Genomic DNA, 25,992 nt, shown 5'->3' with positions numbered 1-25,992 from the left:
TTATGAAAATAAATGTTTAGGGCTGCCTAAATGAAGCCAAGTAAAGAATTATTTCTGTCTTCGCTAACGTAACCTATCTGTGGTTAGCTTTAAAAGACCCTTCTGAAGCAGTTAAGAAATACACATTTTATTTCCAACTCCAGTTGAAAATAAGACTTCATGATTTAGTCAAATACATAATATTCATTGATAAAATAATGAATTTTAAGTTTATTGTTTTCAGCTTCATGGTAATGAATCAAGTCAGCGGGCTATGGTCAGAGATGGTTATTTCTTAAGTGTTAATTTAGTCTTTTTTAAACGTTCTGATTTTCCCTGCATCTAAAACTCTTTCTTTTTTTGGTCTCTCAAATGTGCTTTATCCTCACACTTCTTTTGCCTCACTATTTAAAATTATCAAGTTATTCCTACTTATAATTTTCAGAAATATGTTATGAATTTCGTGAGATAAACACTAGAGAGCACAGGTTTTTTGTTGTTCTTTTCTTTTCTTTTCTTTTCTTAATCAGTAGCTTTTGAATAGTTTACTTTTGTATTTACAGAACAAAAGCTTCCAGGACTATCTCCTTCCATTAAATGGACCAGAGTAATAAATCAAGAATATTATATAATCTAAAACAGCAGTCTAAGGTAATTTAAAGTTTTTTTTTTTTAATGTCAGAATGAGATGGTCTATTTCAGCCTTTATTCCATCCACCCACCTTTCTCTTCTCTCCTCTATAATACCTTCTCTATGGAATTTTAACATAATGTCATTTTAATCACTCAGTGGTGTTGCTTTTTTAGTAAGAGAAACACTATCCTGGAGAAATACCCAAATTTGCACATCATTGTTTCTCAGATATGTTCATATATGGTGAGCGCTATTGCTACATTATTATGACATGATGATATATTTAATTCCATCATTCAAACTAATAATTTTTTCCAGTGTATGACAATATTATATGCTTCTAACACAAAGCACGACCACTAACCCTTATTTTCAAAACAAGTAAAAACAGTCTCTAAATTAAGCTACACTTAAAAATCCCCAGTTTTCCATTGTACTTGCCCTATTTATTTGTTCAAATGAGATATGGTAAAGCAAAAATTTAATAAAAATTATTATAGCGAGGTTAAGATTAAGAAGATTCTGTCCATTAGCTTACTCTTTCTTTAAAAATGGTGAAGAAATTATTCCATTTTAATAACAAAATATCTAAATCTACCATGAAAAACACTAGTGTTCTGCCTGAGCATGATTTGAAACTACTGGTTCAGACTATTCTAAGTTAAACTACATTTTCAACTTCTAATTTGTATCCAGGTGGATGTTCGCTCAGTTCCTGGCTGTGTTAGAGGCTGTTTTGAACAATAAAGCATAAATTGGGAAAACGGGATCAAGGGAGGGAAGGAATCAAAACAATAATACAAAGGCTAGCCCAGATTCAACATAATTGAATGGTAGATATTTTAATTCTCTTTTCCATTCATTAGCTCGGAAATACCATGACTGTCTGACCAGTCGAAATGCCAGAAATATAATCCTCCTTTTGGAAAGAGCCTGGCCAAGTGAGGAAAAGACCCAGTTTTCTTAGAATGAACAATTACTGTATCCAGTTTTCTAAACCTGTATCCAGAAAAAGAAATAAAATTATGGATGAAATTTTAAATAGCAATCATCTGATTGCTGATTTCCCTCCTACCAGAACATATTTTAACATGCAGTATGGAAGAGCAGCTCTCCCATTAATTATGCACCACTTTTCTCCTAACTTCAGTATGTCCCCATCCACTTGCCTATTTTCAGTTCCTCAAATAAATTATGCTTTTTTTTGTCCTTGCCCCAGAGTTTTCACACATACAGTCCCTCTCCTGGATGGTTCCTCTCCTCACTTTTTGTCTGGGTTTAAATACCATCTCTTCAGGGAGGCCCTCATTTTACATCTCATTCTACTATCCTATACTTTTTCCTCATAGCGCTTAACCATAATTTATAATTATACCTACACAAATATATACATACAGGCTCTTTCCAGACTGTAATCAAAAGCCCTCTGTTTGTTTTATCCAACATCTAGAACAATGCCTGGCACAGTTGGCCCTAACACTCACCGTTTTAAAAATATTTGAATAAATACATAAGTATTTTGTAAATTTGACTTATGTGAACAGGCAAGAAACAACGAGATTCCATAGGACTTTATCATTTTGTGCCAAGCCACTCTATCTCCCTTCTCTCTATTGCAGCTTAACACCCATTTAAATCCTGAGGAATCATTGTGGTATTCCTACAGATGCAAGAATCATTATTCAGTTGAATGACTCATCATGACTCCATCAGGATTCCAACGTCTACAAAATTTTCAGCTGCCAGCTATGTTTCCTATGGCAGCCTTAGATGTCCCTCCAGAGCACCCAGAATATTCTTTAAAATCACAGATAACTTGTTCAGATAAATTGTCATCATCATGATATTTTCAGTATTTTTAAACAGTAGGAGGCTACTATCATCATCCAGAAGCTCACACAAAAACGATGACCTCGTTATTTTAGTCATGTGAGACTTGTTTAAAAAAATGTTTTTAACATTTATGTATTTATTTGAAAGACAGAGAGAGACAGAGTGTGAGCGAGGGGAGGGGGAGAGAAAGAGGGAGACACAGAATCTGAAGCAGGCTCCAGGCCCTGAGCTGTCAGCACAGAGGCCAATGCGGGACCCGAACCCACAAACCGTGAGATCACGACCTGAGCTGAAGTCGGACGCTTAACCAGCTAAGCCACCCAGGCGTCCCTGTATCATACCATCTTTAAGCATGTCCTGCCTTGCAGTATTACTGGCAGACTGAGGTTCTCCTTTTGGCTACAGCAGATTTTAAATGAAACAGATATGAGTAGGAAGGGAAAAAACAACGAAACTACCATTTATTGAGCACATATGTGCCAAATATTGTCCAAATATATATATTCTCATTCAGTCCTCACAACAACCCTGTGAGGTAGGTATTATCCCCATTTACACGTGAGGAATCAGTGTTCTGGCAATGTAGATTATCTCTTGAATTTTTCTGTTGACATTAATTTATTATTTGTATTATTATTTATAATAATAATTACATTATTATTTATATGTAAATAAATATCCATTTATTTACTTTCATGCTCTCTATTATAGAGATTTTGGCAGCTATATACTAGAAAATCCTATTTTTACCCAATAAATATTAATTTAATGAAGTGTCACGGTACATCAGTGAATGATTGAAAATCAGAAACTACCATCCTTCTGTCTCAGATGACATCGTTTTCTAACCCTTTTAAAGACCTTCTGGACTACTAAGCATTCACATTTCCTACTTATTAAATACATAGTACAGGTGACCCTTGAACAACACAGGGATTAAGTGCGCCGACACCTGCACAGTCAAAAATCTGTATATAACTTTGGACTCCAAAACTTAACTAGTAATAGCCTACAGTTGACCAGAAGCCTTACCAAAAACATAAACGGTCAATCAACACATATTTCGTATGTTCTATGTATTATACACTGTAATCTTACAATAAATAAACTAGAAAAAAAGAAAATGTTAAAATCATAAGGAAGAGAAAATACATTTACAGTATTGTACTGCATTTATCAAGAAAAAAAAATCCATGTGTAAGGGAACCCACACATTTCAAACCTATATTGTTCAAGGGTCAACTGTATATTCATTGTCAGCCTAAAGGGGCTGACAGTCTTATGGGGACCAGGAAGCTAGTCTGATGAACAATAGATGTTGAATGTTCTTAATCATGAAAGGACCCCTCCAGCTCCAGTTAAAAGTATTTCCAGCAGAGTTCACTTGTCTCATAAGTAGATAAAAGGAGACCATCTTTCTCCTATCTGTACCCAAAGGGAAGCTCACAAGTTTGCCTTCCTGGTCCTCCTCCAGTCCCGCAAGGATGGACCAGGATTGAAGAACTTTATCTCTCTCCTTCCTCCACCACCTCTTTGAAGGATGACCTTGGTGCACATCTATACTCCTTTTAATTCTCTTTCTCATCAGCTTCTTTGTCAGCTTTCTATCCCCTCAGCTGACTGCAACTTCTCTGGGCCCTGTAATAAGTTAGGTAGAGGCATGCTTCAAGAGGAAACCAGCCTGTGGTGGGAGGGCCAGCTTATGAGTGCAATGCCAGACAAACACTGGAGATTTCCAAGCCCTTCTTTGCAACGCTACTATCCACCACCGTCTACCCTGGGTCTTCAGGACTGAGACAGCAGAGATGAAATTGTACTCCTCAGTCTCCATGGTAGACGGTGTGGAGAGCCTCATTTCGCATCACTTCAGGTATCCAGGGAAATGTGTAGGGGAAGGTCCTATTTCTCCCTTTATGTCCCGCTAGAAAGCTGTTTTCTGTCCTTGGAGGAGTTCTTTTCAATAGGATGTGATCACCAGTCAATGTTTCGTGCCCAAGGATCTTCAAAGGATGCTGTAGCTGTAGGAGAGGCTCTCCAGGCTGATACCTGCGACAGCTGCATACAGCTCAGGCACCACCAGCTCAGGCACTTGCAACACAGCCTTGTCATTGGCAGATCGAGCGGCAGTTTCGAGGCGTGAGTGTAGCTCTTTGAGTGAAGGGCGGCTCTCCTCACTCCAGCGCCAGCAAGACTTCATAAGATTGTACCTGAAAGGGGAGCAAGAGAAACCGACTTCCTTGACAAGGCAAATATTTGAGGAACACATCTCTTCCAGTAAAACTTAACAACAACAACAACCACCCCGCGATTGTTTAATCTACTTCTCATTGTCCTCTTATATTCTTTCCAGAGAATAATATTCCTTTCTTTTCCTAATACTAAATCTCTTAACATCATCTTCTCATCAGGGTCCTTTTCATAATAGGAATGACTGGGGGCATCTGGGGGGGCTCAGTCGGTTAAGCATCTGACTCTTGGGTTTCCGCTCAGGTGATGATCTTGCGGTTCGTGGGTTGGAGCCCTGCATCAGGCTCCACGCTGACCATGCGGAGCCTGCTTGGGATTCTCTCTCTCTCTCTCTCTCTCCCTGTCTCTCTGCCCCTCCCCTGCTTGCTCTGTCTCTCAAAATAAAGAAGTAAACTCCAAAAAAAAAAAAAATTATAGTAGGAATGACTGAGGATTTCTCAAACTAGAATCGGTATGACAAAGCAGTTGCTTTCATTCTATTACCAAAAACTCTCACAAGTTAAGTGTTTCTCATCTTTAGATGTTACTAACTTGTAGCATGACAGGCCATGGCTATAGGGTGTCTCCCAGTAAAAGCTACACCAAGCCAGGAAAATAAGAAATAGAAGAAGAAGAATACAATAAGAAGAATAATATGATTCATATTATTTTGAGTAATCTAGTTAATTAAATATTTCCTTTCATTAACCCAGGCCATTTCCCTCTTTTATTATTTAGCTTCTCCAGGAAATTGCCTTAATCTAGATAAAAGTACTTACCACCTTAAGCTGTCTTCTCTTCAGCCCAGTTTACAAAGAATGAATAATGTCTGTTATCAGACACTTTTTTCATGTCTCATCCCTCTCAAGAACCTACAGTGGCTTCCATGTAAAGCCGACATCCTCCCTGCTAGCTTCTCTGCCTCAGAGACCTTGCCTAACTGAACCCTCTCCTCCAGCTAAGTCAGTGTCTTGCAATGCCTTAGATGTGGTTTTTAACACCCAACTCTGTCTTTGCTGGTGCTATGCCCAATTCCTCGAATACCCTCTATGGTCATCATTTCCTGCAGGTTTGTTTTAGGTCTCAATTCTTCTGTGCAACCTTCCCTTAAAAACCTCAGCCCACACTGCGTCTCCCACACTCCTCACTGTCGTACAGTGTAAAAGATGCCAATTTAATAACACTGATGACATTTAGCAAGAACTTATTTATTTTATAAGGCATGGTAGTGGAACTTAACATGCATTGTTTTATTTTAGCCTCACAATAACATTGAGGTAGGATTATCATTATACCTATTTCAAGAAAAGTCAACAATGTTCAGTAAAGTAGCAGGACTAGGAGTGAACATGTGTCTTTTTGACTCTATGACCTGAGTCTGAACTTTTCATCATTCTTTTATATGGCCTCCCATTTTATGTTGATTTTCATATTGCTTTTAGATATCTCCTCATCCAAATACTAAATTCTTGAAGATCAGATACTTTATTGGTTCAGTGTCTGCCCCCCCCCCCCCCCGGTAGGGGGGACAGCTTTTTACACATTAAAAAAGCCAAGGGGCGCCTGGGTGGCGCAGTCGGTTAAGCGTCCGACTTCAGCCAGGTCAGGATCTCGCGGTCCGTGGGTTTGAGCCCCGCGTCAGGCTCTGGGCTGATGGCTCAGAGCCTGGAGCCTTGTTTCCGATTCTGTGTCTCCCTCTCTCTCTGCCCCTCCCCCGTTCATGCTCTGTCTCTCTCTGTCCCAAAAATAAATAAACGTTGAAAAAAAAAATTTTTTTTTAAAAGCCAACAAGAAAGCTTTCAACAATCATTCCAGTGTATCCACGCAGTATTATTATACTATACATATGCATGTGCGTGAGTGTGTGTGTGTGTGTATATAGTTATGATATTTAACACTTATAATCTGCTTGATACAGTCACTGTTCATTGATGTTAAACTCAGGTGATGGAAATTTACCCTTTCAACGCTGAAAAATTTATAAATACCAATAATTTTATAAGAAATGTATATTAATATATTCTCCCCTGACTTCTTATAAATATTTTAACCTTTCCTTATATTCTTTAACAAGCCCTTTTTGTACTTCATTGGTTTTGAAACTCTGTGTGTAATTTTTAATTTTTCCATTTTCTGCCTCTGCATTGGCTCACCAGCTGTCCCTTTCTGCTGACATTATTGGCTATTCCTCCCATCTTTCTAATTTCTTCCTACCCTCCTTCTTCTGGTTGCCTTCTAATTTGATCAGAATTGGAAAAAATAGATAGTCCATAGTTTTTAAAAGTTAAATGCTAATAAGAGTCAGTGAGTAACTAGGGGAATGGATTTTATGGCAGCCATATTAGAGCTGAGGCTGGTAGTCTCTGACTGATACTGACATTTAGACAGACAAAACACTACTATATTTGCGTTGGATTTGGTCCCCTCCTTACCTATTTTAGAAGGTTCTGAAAGAGTTGAACTTTATCTACTTAGAACCCTCATATAGTTCTCAGTAGTTGCTTCAACATTGTGTGTGGGTGTACACAGATATACACACACATATACACATATGTAAATATATATGATATATGAGCAGATGTATTTTACCGCATAGGTATGTCTAAGGCTGTATATTAGCACATAAAGGACAGATAGGGATCATCTGAGCCACTTTAGAAGGGCAAGATCGACGGGGATCAAAAAGGCATTGTAATGAGAGGAGAGGAGGTCCTAAAAGCCACTTACATGGTATGCGTGCAACTACTTGGTTTCTTCATAATTTTCCTTCTTTGGAGATGCTGCAGGATGCTGGTTGGAGGAACTTCAGGATATGGCGGTGCCCCTGTTGGCATGGAAAAAAAGGAGAGCAGCAAGGGAACCTTAGGTCCTCTAGAATACCAACTATAACATGACTCTTCATGCACCGGGGCTAACTGCCTGCAAAAGGTGGAGCCAAGGGGAAAATACTAGAGACAATATAAGTGTTCCCTGGTGATCAAGTCACGACACAGCTTAGAGAGTCTGGGGGGTAGAAAAGGTGTTTGGGAGGAAAAAACCTGAAAATTTAGGATAATGTTGAGTCTTTACAAAAGTACCAAAGCAAAGTGAGAAATGAGATGTGCCCTCTACTCCCCAAGCACGGGAAAATACTGCATTTTCTCAATCAAATGGATTAATACATCTCAGGACAATACATTTATGTTTATACAAAATCACCCTTGGAATTATTCTTTGGACTTTAAAATGTGCTTTGGAATTGGTAAAGTGTTAAGGAAAAGAAAGCAAAAAAAAAAAAAAAACAAAAAAAATTAAAAGGATGAGGGGGATTTCATGTCAGCCCAGTTCAAACCTGAGATTGTAGGGAAACCTCTCCTCAGAATATGCCGCCCCCCACTCAAATAAACATACTTGGATATTTGCATCCAGGTATATACTACTTTAGGGACCCTCCTTACCTAGAGTCACCATCTCATAAAGCAGGATTCCAAAGGACCAGCTGTGAAAGAAACAAAGCCATTTACTTAGTTTCTATTTCTGCCTTTCCTAAAGAGAGCTCATTTCAACTCTCAGAGGTCTTCAAATAAGAACCCTATAAAGAAGACAATGAAGGGGAAATTAAGGGCGTCTGATAACATAAGCAAAGTAATTAAAAAGCACTGCTGCTCAATCCCCTTCAAGTCTAATCTCTTTGTGGACTGGCTTTATGTCTCCTTTCTTCTACATTTCACATTAATGGATGTTTATTATTATTTGCTACACTGTGTGTATATTTATGGAAACACACAAACACATCTACACAAACAAAAAGAAATGACCCTGTGCATCCTTTTCATCCTTTCCATTTCTTCCTGCTGAAATTCTAACCTTTATTCTTAGCACAAATCCCAGTGAGGCTTTAATCATTTATCTACTATTTCCCCAATAGCTCTAACTGCCCAAACCTAGGAAACACATTAACAGAGCAAGCGTTACACATAATGGGAATAGATATTTGCCAGAGCAATATGATTTGAGAGATGTATATTTCACTATTCTATAACATCATCATTAAACAAGCCATATTTCCTAGTTAAACTTATTACTCCCAGACCCCTATTGAAAAGCAGATGTGAGTGAAGCAGCAGTGGAAGTCTTTTGATTGACTCACCATATTAACTTATGTTCTAATTTTTTTCTGCTGCTCACAACATTCAGGCTAGTAAGATATTCTATATTACCTCTCTGTGCTTCTCCAAGCTGCTGAATTATCTGGTTACCAAAAACCAATCATGATTCTTTACAATACTGTTTATGCCATCATATGTATCAATGTAATTATGTAATCAATTAAATATCAATGCAAAAAAAAATGCATTAGCTCCTGAAAACTAGGTTGGATGCTTTGAAAGTATTCTATAAAAATAAGCTGCTAAAAAGAAAGTGTTGTCCAATTGTGTGGGAGAGCCAACAGTAGAAAATTGGAAAAAATAATAATCAGTGTCTGCAGTCAAATTGCTTCACAATTTTTTTCAAGTTTCTCACTCAGAATCATCTCACGCAAAAACTCAAAAACAATGTATTATGCATGCTTTTACACAAGAAATACAACGTATAACTTCATTTAGGAGGTCCGTCCTCATAGAGAAAGCCTTGGCCCTCCCCTAAAAGACCAATGAATACACACATATTTATACGTTTTAAGCCAAAATAAATTATTTGAAGTATGTATATTTCTTTTTATTTTAATAATTACTAGTTTAACAGCTTTTGATTAAGCGGACCTACCTCCTTCAGATAAAGGGGTCTCTACTAGATTAAATCCTTGGATATTGGTATGAATAATCTTTTCATTTTTCTTTTCTCTTTCCTAATTATGGCTGCTAATCTAATACAGGAGTCAAACTTTAAAAGACACTAAAAAGGACTGTAGCCAGATGCCCAATATGAGCTCTGTCACAAAACACACATTTGCCCTTGAGAGTCTGTCTGACTTCTAAATAGAGATTTCACATGTAGACATAACTGACAATAGACACAGTCATGGTCAGGGACTGGAGGACACCTAGGTCAAGAAGGGAAGAAGTCTGGGACACCTGGGTGGCTCTGACTTGATTTCAGCTCCGGTCATGATCTCGCGGTTAGAGAGATCAAGCCCTGCATCAGGCTCTGCACTGACAGCAGGGAGACCGCTTGGGATTCTCTCTCCCTCTCTCTCTGCCCCTCACCCCATCACGCTCAATCTCTCTCTCTCTCTATCTCCCCAAAATAAATAGAGAAAAAAGAAGGGAAGAAGTCCAAAGAGCAGGAACAAACCGTACACATCTCCTCTGATGCCAGCTGGTCTCAGCAGAAGCCGTTCTGGGGCGAGCCACTTGAGAGGTATGGGGTAAGTAGCTGGGATTGCCCCTCGGGCATGGACTTCATAAGCCAGGCCCAATCCACAGAGCTTAGCAGTAAGATCACATTGGATCAGGATATTCCTGGCTGCCACATCCCCATGGAACAGATGCTTATCCTGGAGAAATTCCTGTCAGCATAAGATAAGGACGGATCAGCTGTCTGAGGTCATGGCTCGAGTCACAGACAAGGAGAAACAGTCCTAGGAATCCTCAAAAAGACACGGACATTTTCAACTCTGAACAAGCCTCATTGATAACGACATATCACTTCCAAGGCACTCTAATAAATCGCACATTTTTGCACTGTGTTTAGGATTACCAAACTGAACAAATAACCCGGATAGCTTTAATAAGGTTTGGAAAGTATGATCAGCCGCTCTGAGTCAAGCTCTAACTCCTGCCTGATTTTACATTCCTCTCAGATAGGACCCAGCTAGCTATCAGAAAAGGAAGCCGGTTTCAAGTCTCTAGCAGCAATCACCCAAACAAGGTAATATATGCACAGTGAAATTGAGGGCCATAGTAATGAATTTACACAGAGCTTTATATCATCTCATTTTGTCCCTAAAATAACTAAGGTGAGTTAGGGAAATACCTTTGCGATAAATCTAAATGATTACGTAAAGCCCCACCGCTTTGAGTGGTAGTAACCAGAACGAGGTATTCTAATTCATAGGAAGTACCGCAAATTCTACTCATAATTCTCAAGTCAGGCTGCAGACAAGAATTAATTGCCTGAGAGCTTTTGAAAAACACACACTTTCCACACCAGCTGTACTTAACCAAAATCTAGGAAGAGGAACCTGGTAATCTTTATTTTTATGAAGTGTCGCAATGATTCTAGCACAGCCAACAAAGCATTTAAAAACCATTGCACCTGGATGATGCTGATTTGCTGCACTCCTTCCCCCCCAACATCAGGCTATTCAAGGGATAAGAAGCTGAAAATCTGGGGCGCCTGGGTGGCGCAGTCGGTTAAGCGTCCGACTTCAGCCAGGTCGCGATCTCGCGATCCGTGAGTTCGAGCCCCGCGTCGAGCCCGACGCTCTGGGCTGATGGCTCAGAGCCTGGAGCCTGTTTCCGATTCTGTGTCTCCCTCTCTCTCTGCTCCTCCCCCGTTCATGCTCTGTCTCTCTCTGTCCCAAAAATAAATAAAAAAAAATAAATAAATAAATAAATAAATAAATAAATAAATAAAAAGAAGCTGAAAATCTATACATGACCAAAGAGCTAGAGATTGAGGTCTATGACTGCTGAACAAGAATGACATTAAAAAAAAAAAAAAAAAAGGTGAGAGGGTAAGTGGTTCATTTCCAGTCCTTGATGATGAAGGAACCAGTGACTGGCAGTTTTCTGTCCCCGTGAGGCGAAGTTTTAGAGCAAAGAAATTATTAAAGAATTAAAGAATGTCGTGACTTTGTGGTTGTTAAAATTAAGAAAAAAGATAGTATGATATTGCCTTGTAACTGGTAATCTTGAACCTGGTAACCTGGTCAACGCATCCGTGTGGGGCACCACCACAGTTGTGGCTCAGAATACAAGGTAGGCTGTATTCTGACACCCGGACTTTATCAAGGGGACATACCAATTAGGCCTTCCAAACGCTGTAGACAATATTCATTTATACATGTATACTACTGCTCTTTCACACCTCACTCCTTCTTTTCTAAGCTTTCCCAGATTCCATTTATATCCCTGGTACATTTCACATCTCAAGGAGGCAAGATCTACCAAACGCTTAAACTGGTAGCCTCACAGACCCTGATTTTCTATACCAAATGCTAATGTTAAACACTATTATCTAAATAACTTCATAGAAATTGTCATCTAAATTTCCTGGTTAATCCTGACAAAGGTACATTTTTTTTTTCTCTTTAATCTTGCTTTATTTCTCTTACCTCTTTATCTAAGTTGGCTTAAAATGAAGGAATGATCTCACTGTTGCCCCTTCTGATATCTTCTCTCCCACTATTCCTTGTTCTTTTTGAAGTTTATATATTTCCTATCACATTTGGTATCAAAACAAGTCTCCAACCAAACGTGTCCTGAACTAGTCTTTCCTGTTTTTCAGGTACAAAATTGTACACTTCCTTGTGGCTCTGCAGCCTTTCACCCATTTGGTTTCTCTTCCTGTGTCTCCTCCCAACTTGCTCATTATTTGCCATGTTATATCTCTTCATGTTAGTATATATGAGAAAGTAAGAGCATAAAGCATCTAACTCTTGGCCCTGAGTTTTGACCTTTAAGATTGAGAAACCCTTGTAATGTCTATTTTATTTTTGAGACACAGAGACAGAGCATGAGCAGGGGAGGGGCAGAGAGAGAGACACACACACAGAATCCCAAGCAGTCTCCAGGCTCTGAGCTGTCAGCACAGAACCCGATGCGGGGCTCAGACCCACCAACCACGAGATCACGACCTGAGCCAAAGTCGGACGTTCAACCAACTGAGCTACCCAGGTGCCCCAAGACTGAGAAACCTTTTAAAACCTGTCCTGTTCCTTCTACAAACCCTAAGTTGACTACTTTCTGCCCAGAATTACCCATCTTGTAGTATATTATCTAAATAATTTCATAAAGAAAGAAGCAAAAACAATTTATCAGTGCTTAGGTTTCTGCCCCCTAACTTCCATTTGATTTTCTCTATAATGTATACCCCATTTGGAAATATAAATATTAGAAATATGATTTCAAATACCAGGCTAACAAGAAACATCCATACTATCTGTGGTCATTTTGCCCAGCCTTACCAAAGCCTGGAGGACCTGCCTTCCGATGTGATATACTTGTTTTTCTGTGAGATCGTAGAGAAGGCCATCCATGGTCATCACATCCTAAAGAGACAAAGATAAAAGCATTATATCAGAATGACATGAACAGATTTGAAAAAAAAAAAAAAAGAGAGAGAGAGAGAGACACAGAGATATTCTCTTTTTTTAAGTTTTACTTTAAAGTCTAGTTGGTTAACATATAGGGCAATATTGGTTTCAGGTACAGAATTCAGTGATTCATCACCCACATATTACATCAGGGCTCATCACAAGTGCCCTCCTTAATACCCATCACCCATCAAGCCCATCGTCCCCCCCCCACCGCCCCACCACAGCAACCCTCAGTTTGTTCTCTATAGTTAAGAAGCTTTTATGATTTGCTTCCCTCTGTTTTTCCCCCTTCCCCTATGTTCATCTGTTTTGTTTCTTAAATTCCACATATGAGTGAAGTCATATGGTATTTGTCTTTCTCCAACTGACTTATTTCACTTAGCATAATATGCTCAAGCTCCATCCACATCATTGCAAATGGCAAGATTTCATTCCTTTTGATGGCTGAGTAATATTTCTTTGTACACACCACATCTTCTTTATCCATTCACCAGTCAATGGACATTTGGGCTCTCTCCATAGTTTGGCTATTGTTGATAGTGCTACTCTAAACATTGGGGTGCATATGCCCCTTTGAATCAGTATTTTTGTATCCTTTGGGTAAATACCTAGCAGTGCAATGGCTGGATTGTAGGGTAGTTCTATTTTTAACTTTTTGAGGAACCTCCACACTGTTTTCCAGAGTGGCTGCATCAGTTTGCATTCCCGCCAACAGTGTAAGAGAGTTCCCCTTTCTCCACATCCTTGCCAACATCTGTTGTTTCCTGTGTCGTTAATTTTAGTCATTCTGACAGGCATGAGGTGGTATCTCATGGGCTTCTTTTATTTGTATTTTCCTGTTGATGAGTGGTGTTGAGCATCTTTTCATGTCTGTTAGCCATTAGTATGTCTTTGGAAAAATGTCTGTTTGTGTCTTCTGCCCATTTCTTACTGGATTATTTATTTTGGGGGTGTTGAATTTAATAAGCAGAGTTCTTAAATGCAAGTATCAAGGCAAAAGAAAAGATACAAAAACAGGGACTAAGATTCAAAGAGAGGCTAATATCAGAGATTCTCAGATATGCAGAGAAGTACAATGATTTAGTGGCCTGGAAAAACAATACAGAATGTAGATGAATCACAGAATGACGGAAGGTAAGAAATACAAATATATATAAGACTATCCCCTGGATAAAGCAACAATTTTCCTGGGATAGTGTGTGTGTGTGTGTGTGTGTGTGTGTGTGTGTGTGTCAGAGAGAGCGATAATTAAGCACATTAATCCAACACATCATCATTGAATGCCTAATATGTGCCATGTTCCATCTTAGGACCTCAGAACACAAGAGGGAGCAAAATAAACATATCTGCTGCCTTCCGGATCTTACAATGTGACAAACACGTGTGAATCATAATCAAATAATCATGCATAAATATATGCACCATGAAAGTCATGGAAAATAGCACATGATGGTGACAAGAAAAGATCTGAAGGATGAGTGGACAATGACTATGCAAAAAAGAGAAGGGAGAAGTTTGGTGTAATGAGGAAAGCATGTTCCAATGGTCTAAAATAAAGAAGCATAATTGTTTTGAAAATAGAAGCTAGTGAGGTTACAGCAGAGAACAAGTTACAGATGGATAACCTCTTAAAAAGAGTTAAACGCCTAAAGACTTGCACATCATCCTGTTTGTACCTCGTTTGGATGAAAACAGGGTCCCTTTATCATACACAATTAGTAGTAAAATAATCAGTCTATTGAGGAGGCTTGATTAATATTGAACTTGTCCATTGGTTAAGTGAGGAACTAACTAGGAAAATGCAGCACTTCAGAAAGACGAATATATAGAGAAGTAGGAAAATTGTTAGGAAAAGAACTTGCATTTTAGTCTGGAAATTTCTGAACATTTAAATTTTTTTTAATAAGAATTTAAAGTACAAAAACTTTCAAGCTGATTTCGCCTCATCCACCCTGGCATACTAGAGCAATGTTACGGAATAGAAGACACACTTTTAAGACTAACAGCAACAAAATTACAAGCAGTACTAACAAGAGTTTTTACATGCATAATTTCTGTTAATTTTCATAATAATTTATTTTTATCCCCATTTTACAGATTCAGAAAATTCAGGCTCAGAGAGGTGGCCTGCCCAAAGTCACACAGCTAGTACGATGCAAAGCGTAGAGTTCATATTCTAATCTGCACTGCCCAGTCTGGTAGCCATTAGCCACATGTGGCTATTTAAAAGTTTATTATTTAAAATTAAATAAAATTAGCAATTCAGTTTCTCAGTCACATCAGCCACACTGCAAGTGCTCCATAGCCGCATGTGATTAATGGCTACCATTTTGGACAGAGCAGATATAGAACATTTCTATCATCATAAAAAGTTCTATTGGATGGTGATACTCAGTCATTCTGTTATGTTACTATAATGTCTCTCTGCTTCGTCATTTGCCAGGCTAATTGACATGTGAACAGCTAATCAGCCAAGTCAAGCCTTTCCTTCCTAACACCTCTACACTACCGCTTACCCGCCGGCAGGTCCAGAGAAAGCTGAGCAGGTCTCCTTGGGCCACATCCTCCAACACCATATAGAGCGGCAGCCCTTCTGTGCAGCAGCCTTCCAGCTGTACCAGGTTCTTGTGCTTCCCCAAGTACTGATAGAATTGGATTCGCCCTAAGAAATCCTGCACCTCATAGAGCCCAACTGGTTCTGTGGAGGACAGGAGAGCGATGGGAAGTAAGCAGTCAGAACATTACCAATAAAATGGGAGGTATGAGGGAGGAAGCAACCTCAGATGGCAAAGCTCCAAAGGAGAGTAAGTATAGACAAAAAGTAAATAGAAAGGGAACTAATTAGAAGATAATCCTCAATGTCACTGCTTTTTTGTCAAAGCTAACATAGAATCATAGGTTTTAGAACTGGATAGGCTTTCATTTGCCTAAATAGACAAGTGTTCACATTCAAATATGATCACTGCCTAGGCCTTTTGATTAGTATTCTTGTTTATCCTATCCTTGTTCTGTTGTATCTATCCCCTATTACTGGCCCATATGAAAGAAAAAAAAAGGGAAAGAGGGAGGGAGGAAGAAAAGAAGGAAGGAAAGAAGGAAGGAAGGAAGGAAGGAAGGAAGGAAGGAAGGAAGGAAGGAAGGGAGGGAGGAGGAAGGAAAGCAGGGAGGGAGGAAGAAGGAAGGGAAGAAAACAGCATTAGGGAAAGTGATAGTGCAGAAAAAGAAGGAACAACTTCAAAATCCTCATGCAAGTAATATCCATATGAAAAACTGAGTTCTAGCAGCCTCAATAGGCAAGCTTGAGCTAGAGAAGGTCCCTAAAGAAAACATTTCGGCCTCAAGTTTTCACTTTCTATTCCCTTCTTATTCTGCGCACAATGGTGATCCCAGCTATCTGTTGATGAGTCTTCATGTCGGCAAGCTTGTCAGCATTCACTGTTGAGGGCTCACAATGGAAACGTGAAAAAGGGGAAAGGAAGTCAAACACTTCTCCTTTTACCTTTCAAAGCCTTGATGACAACGCTCTTTGGCTTAGCAGGGTCCCCAGTGTACATCTTGGTTCGATAGATGGCTCCATAACTACCACTGTGGATCTGCTCCAGAGAATCACAGAATTGCTCCCGGGGCACTTGCAGCTTAGCCAGAGCATGAGTCATGGTTTGTAGGAGGCTTTCCACCGATGTCTCTTTAAGTGGCACAAACACGCTTCCTCCATGACCTGCTGCCTCCAAGCTTAAGCCCCTAGATGGAGGCACAGGGGCAATGCCTAGAACGAAAAGATGATACCAACCACCGGTTCCCTACCCCAGGGACTCGAGGAGAACAGAACCTGGAACAAACTGGCAAGGAAGTCCCCTTAGCAATTTTCTCTCTGCCCAATGTGAGGATAACTTCTGAGTCTTCTCTGTGAACCAGCATCAATAGCAACCTTTCTAGAATATTTATAATAACCCCATTACTTCTAAGACAACTCAAGATGGATCTCTGGAAAGTGGCAATGACATTTCCTTTTCTGTCTCTCTCGGGATTATAGTTCAGTATAAGTCTAGTATGGAGACAATTAAGGAAGTTCCTGAATAGGTACTCTACCTCCAGGTACTTAAAGGTAGTGGTAGCTACTAGGAGGGGCGATTGATTAAGTCGATCAATGGCTTTTTTTTTTTTTTTTTTTTTTTTTTTTGATCAATGGCTTTTAAAGGTGGAGAGGACGGTATGGATAACTCCTCAACTCCAAGCCATGGTTATTCTTCCTCCCTTAAGATGTTCCCAAAGTTAATTATTGCATATTTCCTATAGCCTCAGTCAAAAAAAAAAAAAATCTTCTGGTATTTTCCCCTTTTCTTAGTCAACTTTTCTCCATTGGAAACGAGAAATTCATTCTTCTCATTAAATCTCCATTCATTCATTCCATCTATTCGACAAATATCACATGTTGTGTGCCAGGCATTGTTCTAGGTGTTGCAAATAGGCAAAGTCCAGATTCTTATGATTACCCTCTAATGGTAGGAGAAAGGAAGCAGATAATAACAAACCAGGTGATGAGTGTTATGAAGGAAAATAGCAAAGTCAGAAACACCAATGATTCTATTTTACATTTGAAGGTCAGGAAAGGGATTTCTGATAAGATGACATTTGAGAAACGCCTAGAAGCAACTAAAGAGCAAACCATACTTGTATTGGGAAGGATATTCTAGACAGAGGGAACAGTAAGAGCAAAGGCATCAGGAAAGAAGCATGCCTGACATATTTAAGGAAGAGAAATGAAGTTAGTACAGCTGGAACCATATGGGATAACTGGAGAATTATATGAGACAAGGCCAGAGAGTGCCAAGTCATGGAAGGTTATTGAAAGAATTTTGGCTTTTCTAATTCTAAAAAGAAAAAACATTCTATTTTGTTTCGAGGAGAGATGGCCAGGACTGACTTAGGCCTTAAAAGAATAATTCTGCTATCCTGTGGAGAACAGACCATAAAGGGATAGTGGTAGTAGAGAATCCAGTTAGGCGTGTATTACAAGGATCTACGAGAGGTGAGAGCTGCCTCGGTTTATTCTGAAGATAGAGTTGACAGGATTTGCTAACGGATTGGACATGGAATGCAAGAGAGAGAAGAGTCAAGGAAATCTTCAAGATTTTAGACTGAACACATAGAAGACAGGGCTTGCCATTTACTAGTAGAAAAGACGATTGGGGGAGGACATTTGTGAGGGAATTGCAGGGCCTTTGTTCAGGGCATATTACAAAGATGTGCATCGGATCCAAACTACAAAATTGGTGGTTTGATATAGGAATCTGGAGTTCAAGGGGGACTAGACTCAGAACAGAGAAAGTGTTTGAATCCATAAGACTGAAAATGAGATCGTTTAGGAAGTGACTGTAGATTTAAAAGGAAAAATGAAGTGTTTCAAGAAGGAGGAGGTACAAAACTGTGTCAAATGCTTTTGACAGGCCACGATGAGAACTCAATATAGCTGTCAGTGGTGATCTTGGAAATAATTGTTTTGGCAGAGTGGTGGGGATAAAAGCTTCGGAGAATGTGACAAGTAGAAGTCATCAGAATGAGTTTAAATTTTTTTTTTCAACGTTTATTTATTTTTGGGACAGAGAGAGACAGAGCATGAACGGGCAAGGGGCAGAGAGAGAGGGAGACACAGAATCGGAAACAGGCTCCAGGCTCCGAGCCATCAGCCCAGAGCCCGACGCGGGGCTCGAACCCATGGACCGCGAGATCGTGACCTGGCTGAAGTCGGACACTTAACCGACTGCGCCACCCAGGCACCCCCAGAATGAGTTTAGACAACTCCTTTGAGAAGTTTTTCTGTAAGTGAATTCAAAGACAGTGGGGATCGAATGTAGAGAGGGATTGAGGACCAGCCACTATACAGTTTCTGATCACTGTCGGGAATTTTTTTCCTTCTTTTCACCCTTAGTTTCATGTGAGCTAAATCTCTTGCATTATATTTTCAGGACAGGACATCATCTCCTACTTAACACTTCAGAGACTGCTATGAAGGCTACCCCTCTTCATCACATAGTCCAGGAGCACAGAGCAGGGCTGGGACGTATTACAGAGTAAAATGTCATCCTTCAAGGCTGGTAACAAGGCATTGGGCTTTACCTACTAATCTTCCTTCCCAATATGTAGACACTCACATGGCCAAATAGTTGATAGTGCAGTAGGAAAAGAAGACAGAAACGGGCCACATGAGGTTTCTCTTGCCAATTGTAGTTTCAACTACCAAGCACATACTGAGTTGCTACTCATGATTTCCTAGAGAAGAGCTCACCTCCATTCAACTCCACAAGAGGGGCCCCAGACCTCCTCTCCCACAGCGGGGACCTCACCTTATAGACGTGGGCTCACTGACACTTGGGTCTTACTTTCTGTAATCTCCATCTTCTCTGAGCCTTTCCCCAGCCCCACTTTGAGTTTTACCTCGGAGTCCAGGAGACTGTTGTTGAGCTCTTTGCCCTCTGATAAAAAGCCACAGGATGACTGCAAGAAGGATGAGGAAAGTGCCCACCAGAACAGTTGGGATGATGATGATCTCATACTGCTGCTCCCGGACAACTGGGTAGGAAATCAAGCAGGAAAAGAAGAGATTGAAAAAGAACCCCAATCTGATATTCACTCAACTTCCCCTATCCACCCGTTCTCAGCTCCTCATACATGAAACGATCATCTCTTCCTTCTTCCCCTCTACTTGCATACAGTGGAACCACTACAGGGAGCAGCTCTTTAATCAGAGACCCAAGTGTCCCTGCTTCTCGGCCTATCAAGTGTGCTCTGTGCCTCATCTTCCATTTTTCCTGCTGGGGTTAAGGACGCAACATCTGGATCTCTGGCACTTGCCCCCCTCTTCAAAGACAATGACCTGGGCACCTGGGTGGCTCAATCAGTTAAGTATCCGAATCTTGATTCTGGCTCAGGTCATGATCTCATGATTCATGGGACTGAGCCCTGCATCAGGCTGTGTACTGACAGTGCAAAGCCTGCTTGGGATTCTCTCTCTCCCTCTCTCTCTGCCCCACCCCCAGCTCGAGCACTCTCTCTCTCTCTCTCTCTTTCAAAATGAATAAATAAGCATTAAATAAAAAAGAAAATGACCTCCTGTGTGCCCATTCCTTTATCAACACCGTCTTCATTTCTACTAGAAGTCATCTCATCCTCCTTCTAGAATCTGTGCAGACCTTAGTCTCTGTCATCCTAGAATCAGAAGATAGGCATCTGTGGTGTTTGTCCTTACCACACAGCTTGTCACTGAGACTGCATTCCAATAGCATTCGTGTCATGACCCTCTCATCTCAGCCACACAGCTGTCCACTTCTATGCTTGGCCCTCAGAGAATGCACAGAGCACCACTGAGAAGAATTCCCAAGGACTGAGTTGTTCTAAAAAACATTAAATGGAGCATAGAGAGTTTTAAGACACCTCTATAGATCATTAGGTATTAAGTACATGACTACCTGGAACTTTCTGAGTCATCTATTCATCTTATCCATCTGCCTGATACTTAAGTGTGAAGAACTTTATTTTTTCCTGGCATTTTTCCTTTTTTCTATTATAGAGGGAGTATAGCCCTGATCTGGCTTCATCCTTTCATGCCATTATTTCTCAAATTATTTCAAAGGCTTCCCTTCTACCCAAGACCGCTGCTCCAATGCTTGAGTCCATAGTACCTGTCTGAGCAATTGTGGTCCACAGGCAATATGGGAATGATCTACCCACCCTATGATCCTAAGCAGGTTCGGGGTGCCTGGGTGGCTCAGTTGGTTAAGCATCCAACTCTTGATTTTGGCTCAGGTCATGATCTCACAGTTTGTGGGATGGAGCCCTACGTTAGGCTCTGTGCTGACAGTGCAGAGCCTGCTTGGGATTCTCTTCTCTTCCCTTCTCTTCTCTTCTCTTTTCTTCTCTCTCTCTCTCTCTCTCTCTCCCCCCCACTCTCTCTTTCTCTCTCTCTCAAAATAAATAAACATTTTTTAAAAAAAAATCCTAAGCAGGTTTAATTTTTTTCTGGGTATTACTTATTTTTTAATTGGACCTTCTCCTGCCCATTCTATATAGACAGACACAGGCATTCATTCTAACAAGTAGATAGATTAAAGGGATTATTGCAACTAAGCCATCTTCTTTCTCTTTCTAAAACTATATATATATATACATATATATATATATACACACACATATATATGTATATATAAAATAATAAGGTATTTTACCTTATTTTATATTTTATATTACCTTATTTTATTTTATATTTTACCTTAATTTATATTTTATATTTATATATTTTTACCTTTATTTTATATAAAATAATAAGGTAATAAGGTATATTTTATATATATATATAAAATAATAAGGTAAAGTGATATACCATAAATATCTTTCTCCCACCCCATCATTCTCCATTTCTCCCAGTCCCAATTCTCCTCCAAGTAAACGGTAGTTCTTAGTTTCTTGCTTATTGGGCCACAGATGCTTTATGTACATCACTTTTAATTCTATATCATCAGCATATATTTGAAATTACACGTCCAAAACCTTGGTTCTTTCTTTCTGAAGAGAACTGGTGGTTACCACTCTTTCATATCCATCTACAAACCTTATTTTGCCCTTGGTTAACAAGAGTCTTGCCTGGTTCTAGTCAATGCTGACTGACCTGGAAAAAAAAACAGTGGTTTTGTTTTGTTTTTTCCCACTGTCTAGGTGATCCTAAGTTTATGATCTAGTTTTGCAGTGATTTGATAACGAGGTAAAACTTTACGAATCAGAGCTGTAGCTTATATAATATTATACTATATTGTACATATGTGCTATTCACCATATTAGGTGGTCTTTTACTACATTGTCTGTTGTGCTTTATTGTTGGTCCTAATAACCACAATGTGACTTACGGAGGCAGAGTCACTTAGTGCTGGAAACACATACAAAGAGACCTTCCAGTTCCAGCCACACCCCCTTTTCACTCTTCTTTATGGGGAGATGAGAGTTAAACAGTTTTCTTACCACCCAGAAGAAAGACAGGTGTGTGGTTTGTTGACAGAAGCCCATGCAAACAGAGGAGTAGCCAGGAAGAAAGTAGCACAGAGGAGAGGCACCTGCTTATCTGTGGGCTTGTGCCTAAAAAGGGATCTATGCAGTCAATGAATTATAAGATAACAACATCCATCTCATTTGATTATAAGCCAAAAAGGCAAGGGGAAAGGTGGTTGAGAACGTTTCCACAACTCCACAAGACCCCATGGAAGGAAAAGCCCTGGGACGGAGCCAGAATCAGAGAGCCTCGAGAAGGTGGAGAAGGAGATCTTAAATAATAAAACACTGGCTCAGTCGGGTGAATTCAAAAGCCGTTTGAAAATTTCTCACTGCCATTCTCATTCTTGTTTTCCTTTCCTCTTACTTCCCTTTCAGGGCATTATCGGATGTAATTGTGTTCATCCAGGGAGCAGCCAGTTAAACGAGTCTGGCTCTCTGGGGAATGTTCTGTGACCATAATCTCTCTTAACCACAGTACCAGTAAGAAAAAGTCAGTCAGCAGCCAGCCCCGACTTGCGAGCTCTGCCCAGAAGCCAAACCATGAACCCACTAATACATACTGAAGAAAGAAATGTAAAGGCCTGTGTGCGCATGTATCCTCACTTAGAACTGCTCATGGTGGGCCAGACTCAACTACAGACACGTGGTCAAACATACCCACACCCAATGATTCAAATCCACGCCTAGACCCTGGCACCTACATATCACACTTATTACAGGGCACAGTGTGGTCATTTGGATACAATATGACCTTCTATTACATTTCCTGAACAAGGTTCATTTGTGTGTAATTTTATTTGCGCATGGATACTTTAAAAAAAATGTTTTTAACATTTATTTATTTTTGCGACAGAGAGAGACAGAGCATGAACGGGGGAGGGTCAGAGAGAGGGAGACATAGAATCCAAAACAGGATCCAGGCTCTGAGCCATCAGCCCAGAGCCTGACGCGGGGCTCGAACTCACGGACCGCGAGATCATGACCTGATCTCAACCGAAGTCGGCCGCTTGACCGACTGAGCCACCCAGGCGCCCCTGTGCATGGATACTTTAAAGAAGCTAGGTTTATTAACAACTAGAAGCCCAATGTGATCAGATGCTGGAGCAAGGAAACAAATGTATAGGGCTATGGTGAGGCCCACTCAGTAGATAGTTTTCCACGTGTTTGTATGATAAGCTCTTTCCAATTATTACAGTTTGGCTAGAGACATATGGAACATACCACATGAGTCTAGAATTTTTAAGGTATACACACCCAAGCATAGCTACCCACATATGCATGGAAGCGTACACTTACCTTACCACTTAGAGCCCACCAAAGCATTTATATCAGAAGATGCTCATATTTGCCCGTAGCAACAATATTCCTCTCTACATCACTCTCTTCTCTGCAGTTTATATTCAATTACCACACGACTCTGCCTGCCCAGTGTGTCAGTGTGAGAAAACACATGCCTTGGTGCCCAAACCTTCTGGAATGACTTTTCCTATTGGTTAGCTTCTAACCTATGTATTAGAAGAATGTTCTTGACCAACATTTCTGTACCATATGACGAATACTCTATCCCCTTCTATTATATCTAGACCATTTTCTGACTGTGTTAAGAAAAAATATATAGGGGCGCCTGGCTGGCTCAGTCAGTAGAGTGTGCGACTTCTAATCTTGGGGTTGTGAGTTCAAGCTCCATGCTGGGTGTAGAGATTACTTAAAAATTAAATCTTCAAGGGGCGCCTGGGTGGCTTAATCAGTTAAGTGTCCAACTCTTGGTTTCGGCTCAGGCCATGATCTCACAGTTCATGAGTTCAAGCCCCACATTGGGCTCCACGCTGGCAGCATGGAGCCTGCCTCAGATTCCCTCTCTGCCTCTCCCTCTGTCCCTCCCCTGCTCACTCACTCTCTCTCTCTCTCTCTCTCTCTCAAAATAAATTTTAAAAAATCTTCAAAAAGAAAAAAATAATACTGGCTACTGCTTCTTCTCCTTACCTAGACTGTAAAATCCTCACGCATGTAAAACATTACCCCACAGTTCTCTCCTTGGTACCATGTATCACTAGGTTTTACTATATTCAAGCCACTGGAATCAAGGATCTATAAAAGTTGTGAAATTGTTTATTCTGATCATTCTATTCGGTGGCTGGAACATATGTACGTAGGCTGCCTATAGCTTTCACATACCTATATCTACAATGCCAAATCCCCTCAGACAGGCCTCTCATTAAAACAATATTATTGCCTCACTTGTGGTTATCATTCTTTACTTTCTCTCTTCTCAGTTGCTTCTTTCTGTCGGCATATTGAAAAGTGTAGCTCCCTTCTTGAACTGAGAACCGAGAGGAGGAAACAGCACGATGAAGAAAGAGATACAAAGGAGTATGAAATGGGGAGTACAGTGCAGCTCAAATCTTCGCACAGAGTCTGGAGTCGAATGACTATAACTGAAATTAAGCTAACTATTTAACGTAAACTCTCCAAACCCTCATGCATAGGCACGATGCAAGCATAACGCCACGTCCCCTCTCTGTCTGTTTCATTACACACAAAGACAGTTCTATTTCCAAGAATAGTGCAACCCCCACGAGCCACACTTCTGTCCAGTGAGCACAATAGTCTCCCAGATATGATCAGCAATTTACTCATGGGTGTCCAGAAGAAACTCATCTTACCAAAATACATCTACAAATAGAACTTTATTTGTTTATGATTATTATTTTATTTATTTATTTTTTGAATATGAAACTTATTGGCAGCTTGGTTTCCATACAACACCCAGTGCTCATCCCAACAGGTGCCCTCCTCAATGCCCATCACCCACTTTTGCCTCCCTCCCACCCCCCATCAACCTTCAGTTTATTCTCAGTTTTTAAGAGTCTTTTATGGTTTGGCTCCCTCCCTCTCTAACTTTTTTTTCCTTGCCCTCCCCCATGGTCTTCTGTTAAGTTTCTCAGGATGCACATATGAGTGAAAACATATGGTATCTGTCTTTCTCTGCCTGACTTACTTCACTTAGCATAACACTCTCCAGTTCCATCCACGTTGCTACAAAAGGCCAGATTTCATTCTTTCTCATTGCCAAATAGTATTCCATTGTGTGTATAAACCACACTTGCACCCCAATGTCTACAGCAGCACTTTCAACAATAGCCAAACATGGAAAGAACCTAAATGTCCATCAGTTGATGAATGGGTACAAACAGAACTTTAAAAATTAGATCCATTCTCCTGCACTCTAACTGCCTAAGTGTTGTGAGAAATCACTTGACTGATCTCCATATAACATCTGGTCCCATTCCCGTAAAATATGGTTAAACGTTACACCAGCCTCCACCCTCAACCTTACCACCTGTGTATCAACACAAATGGATCTGCCAGCCATGTTGTTTTTATAAAGACAAGTGACCCACCCACCCAGATGAATGCCACACTGGGTAAGGGAGTTACTAATAGCTATGGACCTTGGGGCAGAGGACCCAAAGGCTTTGGGTGAGGAGAGTAAAACATACAGAGGTAGCAGCCCCCAGACTGAGGCAGTTTGCCTTCCAGCTCACCCCCCCTTCCCCTCCCCCTTCTTCCTCATCCATGAGATGTCCTAGCAAAACAAACAAAACAAAACACCATTTAATGGAATGAACGTGTTAAATTGGAAATGAGATCGAAAAGAATTGCTCAGATCTATCTACAGGATTCCAAAATTAGTCTTTAACATTCTGAACAGCAAGCCGTCCTTCCTATTTTCAGCTCCAATAAACCTATGTCGAGCAACTATAATGTGCCAGGTGTGATGCTAGGCACTTTCACACAACGGGGAAACTGAGGTCCGAAAAGGTTAAATTTGGGGGGCACCTGGATGGTTCAGCTGATTAAGTGTCTGACTTTGGCTCAGGCCATAATCTCGCAGTTCACAAATTTGGGCCCCACGTTGGGCTCTGTGCTGACTGACAGCTCAGAGGCTGGAGCCTGCTTCCGATTCTCAGAGCCTGGAGTCTCCCTCTCTCTTGGCCCCTTCCCCGCGCACACTCTGTCTCCGTCTCTCTCAAAAATG

The 25,992-nt window shown here is 40.3% G+C and overlaps 1 protein-coding gene and 1 long non-coding RNA gene across 3 annotated transcripts in view; one reads left to right on the top strand and one right to left on the bottom strand.

Annotated features, from left to right (window-relative positions):
* Positions 1 to 3,126: 3,126 nt before the first annotated feature.
* The window catches only part of STYK1 (serine/threonine/tyrosine kinase 1), a 45,527-nt gene continuing 22,661 nt past the window's right edge, over positions 3,127 to 25,992 (bottom strand). For both annotated transcript variants that reach the window (XM_040488924.1, XM_040488923.1), the window contains exons 2-10: positions 20,161 to 20,305; positions 19,350 to 19,484; positions 16,414 to 16,680; positions 15,431 to 15,612; positions 12,783 to 12,866; positions 9,952 to 10,160; positions 8,110 to 8,150; positions 7,400 to 7,496; positions 3,127 to 4,653 (exon numbers count right to left, since the gene is read on the bottom strand). In XM_040488924.1, the coding sequence (XP_040344858.1) occupies positions 4,449 to 4,653; positions 7,400 to 7,496; positions 8,110 to 8,150; positions 9,952 to 10,160; positions 12,783 to 12,866; positions 15,431 to 15,612; positions 16,414 to 16,680; positions 19,350 to 19,484; positions 20,161 to 20,206 (1,266 nt within the window). In that variant the 5' untranslated portion in view covers positions 20,207 to 20,305 and the 3' untranslated portion in view covers positions 3,127 to 4,448. The remainder of the gene's footprint in view (positions 4,654 to 7,399; positions 7,497 to 8,109; positions 8,151 to 9,951; positions 10,161 to 12,782; positions 12,867 to 15,430; positions 15,613 to 16,413; positions 16,681 to 19,349; positions 19,485 to 20,160; positions 20,306 to 25,992) is intronic.
* On the top strand, positions 9,906 to 24,643 carry LOC121038941 (uncharacterized). The gene is made up of 2 exons (XR_005794578.1): positions 9,906 to 10,019; positions 24,227 to 24,643. It is a non-coding gene; the product is annotated as an uncharacterized LOC121038941 (long non-coding RNA).

The sequence above is a fragment of the Herpailurus yagouaroundi genome, unplaced genomic scaffold (genome assembly GCF_014898765.1).
Source record: "Herpailurus yagouaroundi ecotype Mexico unplaced genomic scaffold, PumYag 166, whole genome shotgun sequence".
Taxonomy (NCBI): Eukaryota; Metazoa; Chordata; class Mammalia; order Carnivora; family Felidae; genus Herpailurus; species Herpailurus yagouaroundi.
Note: the sequence above shows the minus strand (reverse complement) of the source record. Positions and strands in the feature narration are given on the sequence as shown.